Source organism: Cynocephalus volans, chromosome 8 (genome assembly GCF_027409185.1).
Source record: "Cynocephalus volans isolate mCynVol1 chromosome 8, mCynVol1.pri, whole genome shotgun sequence".
Classification (NCBI taxonomy): domain Eukaryota; kingdom Metazoa; phylum Chordata; class Mammalia; order Dermoptera; family Cynocephalidae; genus Cynocephalus; species Cynocephalus volans.
Window position 1 is genome coordinate 120761092 of NC_084467.1, and position 14183 is coordinate 120775274.

Below are 14183 nucleotides of genomic sequence, written 5' to 3' on the forward strand. Positions count from 1 at the left end.
CAGGCTTCAAGTGTCTGCACCCCCAGCTGCTGTCATCTCAGCTGAAGAGAGTCTTTGCAGAGGAGATGGGGATTTTCATCATGGTTATATGAGAGCATTAGTCATGTCTATTCCAGCTCCAACATTTTCTGAATCTGGATTTTTTCTTTATCACCTTCCAGCTCATTGTCAGTCAAATTTTTAGAGAAGCTCAAGCAGATGTAGAAGTTAAGGCTTTAGTTGCTAAATTAAAAAGCAGTCAAAATAAATGTTAAGTTAAAAGAAATAAGGGAACATCAATCTTCATTTATCTTTATTCATTAAAGCCTCTGGGTTCCAATTCCTTTTTAAGTGTCTTTTATGTTTTCCAAGAATTCTGCTTGGAAGCAAAGAGGCCTCAGGCATCTAGTAGCAGAGTCTGAGATAGGCATCAATTTCTCACTTGTCACAGACTGTTCCTTCCAGCAGCAGTCACAAGGCACCGCTTTTCAAGACACAACTAAGATTTCTAAAGTTGCCTGCAGGCATGTGCACCCTGTCTGCCTGCCGTCAACAGCCTTCTCCTGCAGTGGGAGTGACTTGGAATGTGACCTCATTAACAAAGAGTCCCCGTTATCTGGCTATGAAGCCTGGCTGTCAAAGATGGAGCAAACACTGCCTCCTCATAAGCTTTACTTTTTTTTTTATAACATTTCCATTCACATCTTTTATTGTTTTAACAAGTTAAGGCATTAAGAAGGTAGGATTTGTCCAAAAAGAGAAAAAAGCATGGAAAGTGGACCAGGAACTTGCCAGATGAGGCTGATTCAAATGCAGAATGCCCTGGGGCATTGAGAAGCCATTTGAAAAGTTAACATATTTGGAAAGTAGTTTATGGCAAAATAATTTTCAAGATACTGGTGATTTAGAAAATGTAAAACTAGCAAAATGTGCTTTGGAGATCTCATGGCTTGGAAAGCTTGGTTTACCTGCCTTTGACAGATGATAGAACCGGTACCCACTTAGAGAGTGGTTCATTTTGCTTGTTTTGCTCAAGTTGGAGCCAATAGCCCGAATGTCTTAAGGGATCACTGGTGGACCAGTCTGGAAGGTAATTAATCAGTCTGATCTTTAAGCTCTGTTCTGCCACTGATTTGCATAGCGACCTTGAAAATGTCACTTCTTCTCTGGGAGAAGACAGAGAAATGTCGGTATTCTTTGCTCCAACAATACTTCTCAGTGAAAACTCTCAGAAACTCATCCAAGATAATTAAAATAAAGAGGAGAATAAGTGGTATCAAAATGATTCAGGGCATCATATCTATATTAAATATACCTAAGCCTCATGGGGACTGGAATGAGAAATAAGGAGCTTGTCAGAGACCAAGACAGATACTCTCCTGTCTCTCTCTCTCCACATGGATTCTTATCATTGCTTCTCCCTATAAATCTGCTCCTATTTATGCTTCTTTCTGCAAACAGGCTTTCTTTCCCTCCCCTTTTCTCCAGTCTAGCTGAGGACCAAATCTAAGTTCATAGAATTGAGCTGCTTTCAGAGGCATCTGGAATTCAGATCTGTCACCACTGTAGAAAGAGAAAGGAATTACTGTACAAGACGTGCTTCAAAAAGTTCATGGAAGGATTCATATTGCCTTTTCCATGAACTTTTTGAAGTACCCTTGTATTCACTGAATATTGCACGATCCGAATCATAATAATGTGCTCAGCCAGTTCCTAACAGTGATGATGGCTGGGTCAATAAGATATTGTCACCTTGAATCCACGAGAAAATAGTCACCAGAGTGTATGAAATTGGAGCACTTTGTATCTCCCTGAATTTTGTATGTCAGGCTCTATTATAATTGACCTTTATTAATAAGAATACTCTCAATTGATCAAGGGCTCACCTGGTATAAGAATCATGGTAAAGAAACAAGCCTATCTTAAGAATGTTTAATATAAAAAAATGCCTGGGAGTCAAGAAAAACTCATATGAAGCTGTTATATAGATATATATTTAATCATGATATATGTGGTCGTGGTTACAGATATACATTTGGTGCTTTATTTATCAAGAAGCATGAGTCACACAGTACATAACATATTGGATACAAAAAGCAGAAGATAAACACAATTGTTTCTGAATTAAAAATATATGGGATAAATGCTGACAAGTAGATTTATAAACCTTTCATTTCTACTCCATTCTCCTGGCTGTGTCTCCTGAAGATGAATTGTAAGTTGCAGCATTTTAAAAAATTCTGTTCTCTCAAATCTTGATACTAAATGATATAAAAAGGACGTCTGGCAAAAATTATCCAGACTACTCATCTTCAGTGGCAAATTTCTCAGCATTTCCCTTTGTTTTGCCTATGCCTTAGCCTGTATACTTTCCTGTATAGGCAGTCAAATGCTTTTAATGTATTCATTATTACCTAATTGTGGACAGACCCAACTACTTCCTCTTGCAGGGAAAGAAGAGGAAGGAAGCTATATGGGTGGGAAGGAAAATCTCAGGTGAGAGAACGAGCAACTTGGAAGAGGCTTATTAAACTGGATATGAATGTTAAGCAGTTGGTTTGCAGCTTCTAGGAAAATAATAAGGTTATTATTAAACTATGAGGTAAGGGACAATGGTACGAGGATATATATATATATATATATATATATATATATTTTTTTTTTTTTGTCTGTCATTCTCTGCTACAAATTTCCATTCAAAGCCATGAATGTCTCTTCAGTTGGAAGAATTGACCTTTTCAGTTCCATGATGGTTAAATGCTGCTGGGGAAAGGATTTCTTTGGATATCCACTGCTCTGGACCTATTTGATGAAAAGTGATGGTAACATGAAGAGCAGCTGCTAAACTGTTAACTAAAAAGCCTTGTACTAAGCAAGTGTTAAATACATACTTTCTAATACAAGGAAGAGACTAGAGAGGTCTAATGACAATTCAGTCAGGATATGCACTGAGATGCACTGAGACCTTATGTCCAAAACCTGCATAGAGTTGTCTAGTCCTTGGGTTTGGATGCTGGGATGTTGGAAACTGAGTTCTCCACTCTCTGCTTTCTGGCACGTGCAAGCCAAATGGGAGGTGGAAGGATATCCTCCATATTTGTTCTTTTCTGTAATGAAGGCTCTGTGGGATGTTAAAATGCATTTTCTCTTCTAGCTGCACTGTGAGTCAAGAAATGCCTTCCTGCAAATCTGAAAGGTGACAGCAAGAAGCAGTTTGATTTTTCAGTCAAGCTAAACTGCTCCTAAATGTTTCCTAGCAAATGGATTAATTTCATAGGTCTGGGCACATTTTTACCACTTTCCTTCTCTCCTTTTTTTCTTTTTCTTCTCTTGACTCATTCTCTCCCAAACTTGCTAAATTCCCAAGAAACAAAGAAAATGGCCTGCTAAAGGGAACAGTGTCAGGAGTAAAGATCATTTCCCCCAAATATAACTAGACTTTTAAATGATTATCAAATTATCAAATTTGTGATGAGATAGCTCAGCAAAGCTCTAGAAGGAATGCTCATCAAGTGATTAGCTAATGGGCAGGTTTTTACTGAACCTTCTGGACACCTACTACTCTTTGAGACATAATTAATAGCTCCATCCCATTGAAATGGACTGTGTGCAGAGAACACAACAACCAGGTAGAAGCCATGGCTTTGTAAAAGATGAAAATAAAAACAATTTATTTTACCAAGTTCTTCTCTTTATGCATTAAAAACTGAATTCTACTTAAAGTATAATTTATATGGTAGAAAATTGGAGTACACAGGGTGTGAGAAGTGGGGCACAAAATGTTTCCATACATTTGACTCTATTTATTTGAAATCAAGTTATTAAAATGGCATAGTTAGATCTACATTTCAGAACGAATCTATCTGGGAGAAAGAATGGGTGTGTGTGTGTGTGTCTGTGTGTGTGTGTGTGTGTGGGTGTGTGTGTGTGTCTGTGTGTGCAGGGGGAGGGTCGTTCACAGGAACAAGCACTGCTTTAGCAAATGAACATAAGCATAGCCTTCTAACTTACTCTAGAGTTGATAATCTGTCTCTTTTTCCTGGTCTAATTTATGTCTTAATCTGATCCCAATGCCAAACTATGTCAAACCCAGGCAGAAAAACTTAGGTTATGGGCCATTATCTGGGCTAATCTTAGGTTTGTCTCCAGAAGAGAAACATATACTCCTATTTCCATTGACCACAGTTTGGTTCCACCACCTTTCTACATCCCAAATCCACTTATGACTGTAGCTACATTTTCACAAGGAAGGAAAACGCAAGAACCACAGGGCTCTTGCATGAAGCTAAGTATTTTCCCAGGCAATTTACTCTAGGGAAGGTGGAGACGCGGGGAGGAGAGGAAGGAAGTGATAAATAGATGTTACACATTTTTGTCCCCTGGTAAGATCATCCCGCTTTTTCTAACTTCCCAGAATTAAAAGAATATATTTTCTTTGTGCTACTATGGAAACTACTAGTAACACAGGTTTTCCTTTTTCTTTTCTTTCTTTTTTTTTTTTTCTCTCTTTCTCTTTTCTAAGTTTCAGAAAACTGTCAAAGACATTCAAATAAAAAGCTCATGGAAAATGGAATTAAAAGATAATACGAATCTTTCTATGAACTTTTTGAAATACCCTCATATATAGATACATATGAACATAGATAAATATAGATATGTAGGTATAATGTCCCATTTAATTATATGTAGATATAAAGAAGGGTATTCCTTCTTTCATTGTTTTCATAGCCTTCATAGCACTGTCCTCCTGGTGTCCCTTCCTGCGCCTGTCTCCTGGGTTCAGCTTATGAAAAGGTGAGGGTCCTTATGATTTACTGACAAGTCTACCCACTTTCACAGGGTGTGCAGATCATTTGTGGATACAGTCAGTTAGAGTTTTCATAACATCAACCATCTGGGTGAGGTCTGTAACATCTAGCTAATTCTCTGGGCATTTTCAAACATGGATATTTCAAATAATGCCAATAAAATATTTGAATTTTTAATTAAATTAAATTTTTTTTCTTAAAATGTTTTGGCATTCAAAAAAAAAAAAAAACCTCACCTATATTCTTGGGTTTTTTAACATTTCTAGCTGTATTAGAAAGTAAAGGCTGGTACTTTTTCTACTGATTTGGGGGCACAACAGACAGATGGTGAGGAAGATGGTGCTGGAAGTGCACCCTAGAAATTTTCATCTGCGTTTCTTGCCAGCTCTACACAAATGCGTACGATGAGAACCTCGTGTCTGCAATGTTGATCTGGCCAAGCTGTGGACTGCTTGATGAAGGAGTTTGCTCAAAGTGGGCAATGCAGACAAATATGAATGAATCCACTAGCAATTGTCGGCAGTATATCTAGTCACTCCAACCCACTTTAGAAGGCAAAATGGCAAGCATTCAGGAAGCACATATTATTCTTTGAAATCAAAAAAACAGGGAAAATCCAACAAACATGGTCAGTGTTTACCCAAAGAATAGAAAAACATAGTTGCTTCAGTTTCAATATTCTTAGAAAATAACTGAATAAATGAAAATAACTGAATAAATGAGCTACACACATGGGAAACTCGGACTGTGTAAATGAAAAAGAGAAACAAAGGAAGGAAATACAATACTAAACAATGTAGTCTTCTACTTAAACGTTTCAGCATTTTATTAATCCTTTGAAAACCACCTTCCTTCTTTGGAATTAACTCAATATCCTCTCTTGATCTCCCTCATACATGGTTTAGTTTGATTCTATTTATTACTAAATTATGTAAATAATTACTTAATCAAGTCTACTAACGATAGGAAAAATATCTAGCAATACTTATAATAATGGAATATAGAATTAAAAGTTTAAACCTACTAAAAATACTGTGGCCTATCACTGCAGGAAGCAAAACAGTGAGGGAAGATTGGGGTTGCTAAAAGGTATAAGGACAGAATTCACGTGAATTTTATTCAGATTGATTTAGTACAAATACAATGTATTCATGCTTGTATCTCTATAATATCCAGCTAACATGAAGATGCTCTAAGAGAAAGATCAATATTTGAAATAATGTATTTGCTTAAAAAATTAAGTAGTGGCTGCCTCATAAAAACCTTACCATCTTTTACTAAACAAGTTCAAAAATAGAGGGTGATCTCCCTGGATTAGAATTAAAACAATAAGCTCCCTTGAAATTGGTCTTTCTATATCTATATTTATTTTCAGACCAATTTAGGTGATCTATTACCTAAATCCACATTCAATGATATCATAGTCTTGTCTTTTATTTCTTTGCCTAAGGAAGAATTTTTCTGTGATTCTGGTTGGTTCTGACAACAAACTGAGTAGAGCTTAATTATGAATGTAGCAGGAAGAAGAAACTGGGAAAGGAAGGTATTTGGACAACAGATAAGCATCCAAAGCAATGTGGGCAAAAAGAGTAAGCAAGCCTTCCTGGGATTTTTTTCTTTTGAGCAAATTCTTTGTGCACAGCTGCTATGGGAAAATATGTAGGTTACTGGAAAATGCAGTGATATTATGGAGGAAATAACTCAGAATGATTTCACAGCATGACTAAATTACTACTTGATTAACTCCTGATAAAACTCAGAGCGCACAAAGCGAGGCAGCGAATCCTTTTCCATCAGGGCGTGGATTCTCTTCTGGGCCACGTCAAAGCTGCTCAGGGAAGGTTCCACCAGGTTCTTCACTGTGATGTCCTTAGTGAAGTGGTCAATATTCACCTGTGGGCCAGGAAACAGGGTCACTGAGTCAGCCCAGGTTGCAGGATTTGATGAGGGGTGGGGAGAGAGGTGGAATTTCTCACCAATAAAAAAAGAGAAGAGAGGAAAGTCATAAAATGTGGAAATATTATTCTATTTTATATGCAATGAGGTAAGACAATTGATGCTGTCATAAATGGATGACTTAGGTTAAGAACCAATCAGGTAGACACTCACTGGGTGTCAGACCCTCCACTAGCAGCTAACACATACATGTCTTAGTTAATCCTGACAATAGCTCTAAGCATGATTCTTAACCAGAAGGTTAAGTGGCTTCCTCCAGATCGTAGAGCTGATAAGTGTATTTGAATCCACAGAATCAGAACTTGAATTCAGGTGTCCTGACGCCTAATTCTGCAATCTTTCTAAGACAGCTTTTGGTTTCATGACCAGTGGAGGGTGTGGAGAGGGAGAAAGAAACTCTGACCAAGGATCAAGGACCTTTTGCATGGCTCCAGAAGAGCAAGGAAACTTGGTGTTTACTAAAACAAACCAGAAAACAGTAGTTCTGACAGAGTTATAAATACAGCAGCTAATATCCACTAATATTTATTGAGTGCTTAGTTTGTGCCAGGTGCTGTGTTCAGAACTTTACATGTATGAACTCATTTCATCTTATAACTCTATGAGGCATACACTATCATCTACATTTGACAGTTCAGAAAACAGAGGCACAGAAATGTGATGTGGTTTGCCCAAGGTCATAAGAGAGAAGATTGAGAAGCCCAGCAATGTGGCTCTAAAGCCTGAGCTTTTAAGTGGTAAATTATAGCACTGGAAGGCAATGTGGCTTCTGTGTCCTGAGTGCAGGGCTGAGCTACATTGCATAGCTCCCGGACATCGTTCTTATTAGTGTCTATGTGAATGGTTCCCCTGGAATTGTATAGGGTACAGCCTTACAAGATTGCCTGAATATGATTTGAAAGGAATATATATACTTCATACTCTGCTGTAATGACTCTTGAGGGGTCTGAGTGTAAAAGAGAAAGAAATAGAATCTGAAGCAGCCAATGGTTCTGGATTAGAACATTGGAAAATGTTTGGGGTCTCCCCTGGGCTGAGACAAGTCTTTGATACTGAACAGAGCTATTTGGGGTCAGTTAGAGTTAGAGACAAAGGCATCATTGGGGAATATGAGCCAGACCAGACAGCAGGACTAAGCTGTGCTTGAAAGTACAGGACAAAGTGAGCTGAGGCTACAGTAAGATTTTCCATAGGTGAAAGGGGCCGTGTGCTTTCTGCAGGCATGGTGGAAGACAAAACTGTCAGAACTGGGAGCAGCCTCAGAGGCGATATGGTCAAGCACCAGCTTTTACATGTGAAGACTCTGAGGCCCAACGAGATCAAGTTCCATGCCGATAAACACCTCTGTGGGACAGAGGGGAGGCTGTAATGTAGGTTTCTCTATTCTCAGTCTGTTATTCTTCCCTCCACACTAAAGCATTCTTCTTCCTTTTCTCATATTAAATCCGCACTGAGCCAGGAAGGCAGCCTTACTCCAAAACGTTAAATTTCTAAAAAGTATAAAGGTATCTTCTAATCTTATTTTTTTAAAGAAATAATGCATTTAAAACCCTCTAACACATAGTATCCACTAGCAAATAGCAGATATTTTTCTTACTATTTTTATGTGCATAGGCCTCCACTAATGAGTCATTGTGATACATGTTCACCTGTTTCCTGAGCCAGGAAAATATTATTTTATTAATTTTAAATATGGTTAATTTGCAATGTACAAATTATCTACTTACCAAACAGCATATGGCCATTTCTCTTTTTTAAATCTTAGTTCCAATCCTTACCAGTGTATCTCAGTCAGTTCTTGGTATTAAAGAGCTGAGATGAATATTCAGAAAAAGAAAGATGACTATTCGCCTGGGTGAATTTGTTTCATGGTTCAATCTCATCAGAATGAAATAGTAAATATTTAGGTCAAAATATAAGATTTGAATTTTTTTAAGTAACAATGGTTACAACTTATTAAACATACTCCAGGTGCACATACATATATATATGTAAGATGTTTAAAGTTAAGAGAACTGAGGATTAGAGAGCTTTAGTGAGAGATTTCCTAAGGCCACACAATTAAGAAGGCCTGGAATTGGATACTTGCATTCATTCATCTCACAAATATTTACTGAAGGCTTTGTATGTTCTAGGAGCAGGATTCACTTCCTCTGATGCTCAGCTCAGGCTCATTATTCTATGCTATCCTGCGTTGCCTGTATTTGTTCCCTTACCCAAGCATAGATCATTCAGATGGAAGTCACAGCCATGTGAATCAGAGCCTTGTGATTGGCCCCCACCACTTATTTGTTCTAGTAATTCAGGTAGCCAGGGTTTTATTTATTTTGAAATTGTTTTTGTTGTCCCATATTTTTATGATAACCAACAATGTATTAATAAAGAACCTTGAGAGCAATGTTGTTTTACAGTTCAGAGCAACTAACAATAGTCTGGATGGGTCTCTACCATTTGCGGATATTTCAACAAATCCTAGAATTCTGTGGACAGAAGCGAAGTTGATAGAAAGGCAGATTGAAAATTGGAAATCCACTTGAAATGGGGAAATGTGTGTCCAATTTAACACTAAATTAATCTCCTTGTTAGCATAGACTGAGAGATTCCATGCTGACAGAAGACGAGATGGCCCAACACAGATGGCATCCATCAGAAGTAGGAGAGAGCTGACATACGTGCTTGGGGCGGGAGGTTGAGGAGTAGAAGGGGAGAGCTCAAGACAATTACAAATTTAATGTCCACAGCAAGACTAAATCTAGTTCCCTTCTAAGTCCTTTTCATTTTCTTGACTGTGACCCATGGTACTCTACACTCTCGTATTCCTAACTTCCACCTCTGTTTCATGGAGAGAGCATATCTGTTGGTATAAAGGTGTATAGTTTGTCTATCCACTTAAACATATTTGCCCTTTAAAAAGGGCCAGTGAGGGAGAATTTATCACCAAAGGATTAAGTATCTAATGGTGGAACTTCAGAGGCTAGAGCATTGGTGGGAGAAAAAGGATGCCAGGAGTTTTCCCCTCTCAAATCATCTTAAGTTGATTACTGCCTACCCACAGGGCTTGCTCAGATACAAATACCTCTGTACTTGACTTCCCTTGATGAAATGTCCAGACTGGATTAAGGGGAACAATGTGGAATTAGAGTGACCTGACCAAAACACAAATGGGCAGGTTTTGCTGCAGCCATTCTGAATTGCACAACAAGCTTTTCAATGCGGTTTCATAAATAGCAGAGAAAAGAGCAAATAAACTTCCCCAAATCTTCTTTGAAATCAACACATATCTGGTCTTTAGTAGTCAAGTAATGGCATCTTGACTTTCATCCTCTCTAGTACTGTTATCTTGTAATATTTTGATTTTCATGAGTAGAAAATCCTGTTGTCCCAACTAAAGTATAAATGGCAAAGGCCTGGGAGTGGGGATGGGAGGGGGGGATAAACAACAAAGGAGATTAGAGAGGGAAAAATCAGAGTTTGAAGGACAGAAAAGGAAAGGGAAGGGAAAGGAAAGAGGAAAAAAGAACACATGTGGTAGGAATACTCATTATGCATCAATTAGTTCAGACACTGAGATATACATTTTTACATCCACTGTTTAATTTAATCCTCATAACAACTCTGCAAAATAGTCTCTCCATTATTCTCATTTTTACAAAGAAAAAAACTAGGTTCAGAGATACTCATCAATTCACCAGGATCACACCTTGGTATCATTCTCTTACTGAAGTGAGACCCATATAGCTAAAAAGTGGTCTAAACAGGATTCAAGCTCACATCTGCTTGACTATAGTGCTCTGCCTTTGTACTCAGTATTTGCTTAATGAGGCGGCCTTCTCACAAATAGGAGTAGCCATCGGCTCCAAGCTTTAGGCCTGCTTCCTGGGAGCTTGTTGAGCTGACCCTTAACTGACCACACTCACCCACCTACCCACCAGGACCAACCTCTTTAGGAGCCTCTGTTTGAATAAATTCTTCATAAATTTGCTTTGCCTTCTCAGCCATCTTGGCAGTGGACTTGATCTTTTTGTAATCCTCACAGGCAATCCAGAACTCAAGGTTTTCCTCACTGAATTCAGACTTCAGGAAACTTTTGAAAATTGCAAGTCCATCTAGCAAGGAAAAAAGTCAGTTGGGGAAATTTATTAATTAATTTAATAAACACTCTACCCTGCTGTATAGCCGAGACTTACTCACTGTATGTTTCTGTCATTTACTTAAGAACCTTATAAATGTTAACATTTAATTCTCATTACAAACCTAAGAGGCAGGTGCTATTAATATCCCATTTTATAAATGAAGTCAGAGAGGTCAAGTGACTTGCCCACAGATAACCATCTGGTAAGTGGCAAACCCAGGCAGTCTGACTCAAGAGTCCATGCATTTATCCATTCTCTTACACTACTTCTTAAGAGATGTATGATTCAGATTCTTGGAATAAAAACTGTCCAATAATGGCTGCCTGCTTTCTACTGCACTTGGACTCAGAGAAAAATACAAGGCCAGCACAAATGTCATATCGGCACAAGCATGGGAAAGCTATGCTATCCTAAGCACCAAGTTTTAGTTCATTCATGTCCACCTTCCCTTATCCTTTCATTTAGATGGAGGAGGTATAGGACAGAGACGTAGGGAGATAGCAGAGAACACGGAGCTTCAGCCCTGCTCATCACGGACAGTCATAAGGAACTCTGGGACCAGACAGAGGGATTTACCACACTGTCTTCTAAAACAATTGAACACAGTGTATGTTTCCATGATGAGTGTTTACCTGCCTATGGCACCAAGGAACACTATTAACACTGATGCCAGTCTGGAAACTCTGCTATCAAAAAGGAAAGAATGAATTTAAAACTTGGTTTGTCAATATAAGTAATATTAATGTTGAGTATCATGTGTAAACTACTTACAATCCTTTTTTTTTTCTTTCTTTCTACACATGATTTTTGAGCAACTCTTATGTTCCAGACACTATGATAAGTCACTGTGATAAGTAAAACAGACATGGCTCCTGCCCTGATGGAACTTATAGATTCTGGGGGAAATAGAAAAAAAAAATAAAGAAATACAAAAAACATTTACACAATAGAGGGGAAACTACATGAAAGACAGTGACAGAGTAAGTGAAGTTAGTAAGTGAAGACAGTGAAGTTAGGAGGGTCCTAACTTCATTTTAGGCTTGGGGAGGGGCAGGAAGGAACCTTCAATTTGAGACCTGAAAGGTGAGTGGGAAGGGGCCAGATAAAGTTACCACATACAGAGGAATTCTACATCCATCAATTAGACTTCCGTTTCTAAAATACAATACATTTAATGCTATTATAACTGTTGCTATTTTGTTTTCATTGCACTACTGCTCATGTAGAATAAACTTCAGTTTATAATTTAAAAGTATAAATATATATGTACATAATGCACGTATGTGTATGTGTGCGTGTATATATATATATATCTCTATACATATATATGAGGATTCTTGGGCCTGATCCTTTTCTTTCTTGTTTTTTCTACCCTTCCAGCACTAAACTCCAAAGTGAGTAGAGGCACTGTGAGGATTTAAGAAGACATTAGAGATAAATAAAGGAAAAATCTAAATCTCCAATATTTTCCTTCTCTTTAATGCTGAATATATATATATATATTATATATAAGGCTGAATACATATATACACATTTATACACATATAACTTTTTAAACCAAAATTCTAACACATGTCTATCTGTAGGAAGAGAATCCATACTCTATTATCTAAGAAACATAAAGATTTCTAAAGGGAGGAGAGAGAAAACCTCTAATTTTCCACAGGCTGTGTCAAAATCACAGGCCTACCCTCAGTAACACGCTGGCATGTCACTTTGTCTACCAGGGCAGAAGGCAGTATTTGAGGATCTGGTTTTCCTCTAACTTGTCCCCTCCAGGTGACATTTCTGCAATCCATTAGTTCTGCTCAGGGAACACGTTCATGCTCTAAATTCATTTCCTTTGACCTAGTTTCAATCTATTTCCCTTTCCCTGAATATTTCTCCCTACTCCTTTTTATAGACTCTAAATTTCATTCATTAGTCATTGCCTAAAACACTAATTTCATGCAACAAGCACAAAATGTATGTGACAATTTAAACAAAGATACATATTCATCCTTTTTTCAATTATTATATGTTTTTATTGTCTTTATGCCTTTCACAGTCCCCTGCAACCAAATTCAATTCTAAAAAGAGAACGACTAGAGTGATAATTAATTTGGATTAGGGTCACCATCGATTTCAGGATCCACACAAGACACTTTGCAATTTAATTTCCTCTCCCTGTACTTACCCTAAAAACATTTTTTATTGATCAACACCTGGAAATATATCTGGGAACAGTGGTAAGTATCACAGACAATTTTCTCTAGAAACCTTACTAGAGGAATTACTTTAAAACCATTTGATAACTTGGACCTGGATAAAATCAGGTGTAGTTTCTCTCTCTCCCTATATGTATTTCCTACTATAACTCCAGCACAATTCGTCATAATTTATGACACAGGAGTCAACATTACACTAAAAGAAGAAATAGGACTAGTTCTTCCTTTGTCATGGTTAAAGTTTTCATTGTTTCTTAATCAAAAGATGTCAGATAGTCTTTGTCAAAATAGAAAAATGCTCAGGCACTTTTCAGCTGCCAGGAGATAAAGTCTTATGAGCTCCCAATCATGTCTAAGATTGTGGAGGAAAAAATAACTCCACAAAATCGTGCGATAAATGTATTCTCATTAGTCCAGTATCCCCACAGCCAATCAGGCACTCTGAATCACCCATTCTGTGTCTTTGTAAAATGTGGAGATAAAATCCAAGTCCTTCCAAACATTATCTATGACCTGATGACATATGCCAGATTCCATAGCAATGTTAACATTTACTACTATCTAAGAACGAGCTTGCAAAATAACTTTCCAGTGCAGTGGCTCCATTTCCTGGGTACTGGTCTCATCACTCTCTTTGAATCCCACAATGTTATTTCAAGGCTTTTCGTCAGTGTACACACTTTAAACCAACATTTGTAAAATGGCTTTATACTGTATTGGTCTAGGAGATGTTTAAAGTTATTCTTTCTCTCATCTGGCTTTTGAGCATTCTCTGAAGGGTTCCTTACAGGAACCCTCCAAAGCCACTCCTGAGGCACTTTCTCCACCTTAGTCTCTGGCTTTCAATTGGTACATTCCTCAAAGACTTTCTCTGTTAAATTCCCATTACTCCTGAGGAAGTCCTCACAGGTCAGAATCAAAAACTCCAGGACAGATGTCTCTTCTCTGCAAGGAACACACACGTCTTTATTGCCTTCCATCATTCCCCTGCCCACTCCACACCCCAGTACACCCCCCAGCATACAACCCTGAGAATTCACCACATTCATTTCTTCTGAGTTTTGCAGATCCTCATAATACCTCTCAACATACCTCTTCAG

At 37.9% G+C, this 14183-nt stretch overlaps 1 protein-coding gene across 1 annotated transcript in view; it reads right to left on the bottom strand.

Moving 5' to 3' along the window:
- Positions 1 to 1955: 1955 nt before the first annotated feature.
- The window catches only part of RGS5 (regulator of G protein signaling 5), a 54682-nt gene continuing 42454 nt past the window's right edge, over positions 1956 to 14183 (bottom strand). Inside the window, exons 4-5 of the mRNA XM_063105584.1 lie at positions 10683 to 10849; positions 1956 to 6680 (exon numbers count right to left, since the gene is read on the bottom strand). Of these exons, the coding sequence (XP_062961654.1) occupies positions 6519 to 6680; positions 10683 to 10849 (329 nt within the window). The 3' untranslated portion in view covers positions 1956 to 6518. The remainder of the gene's footprint in view (positions 6681 to 10682; positions 10850 to 14183) is intronic.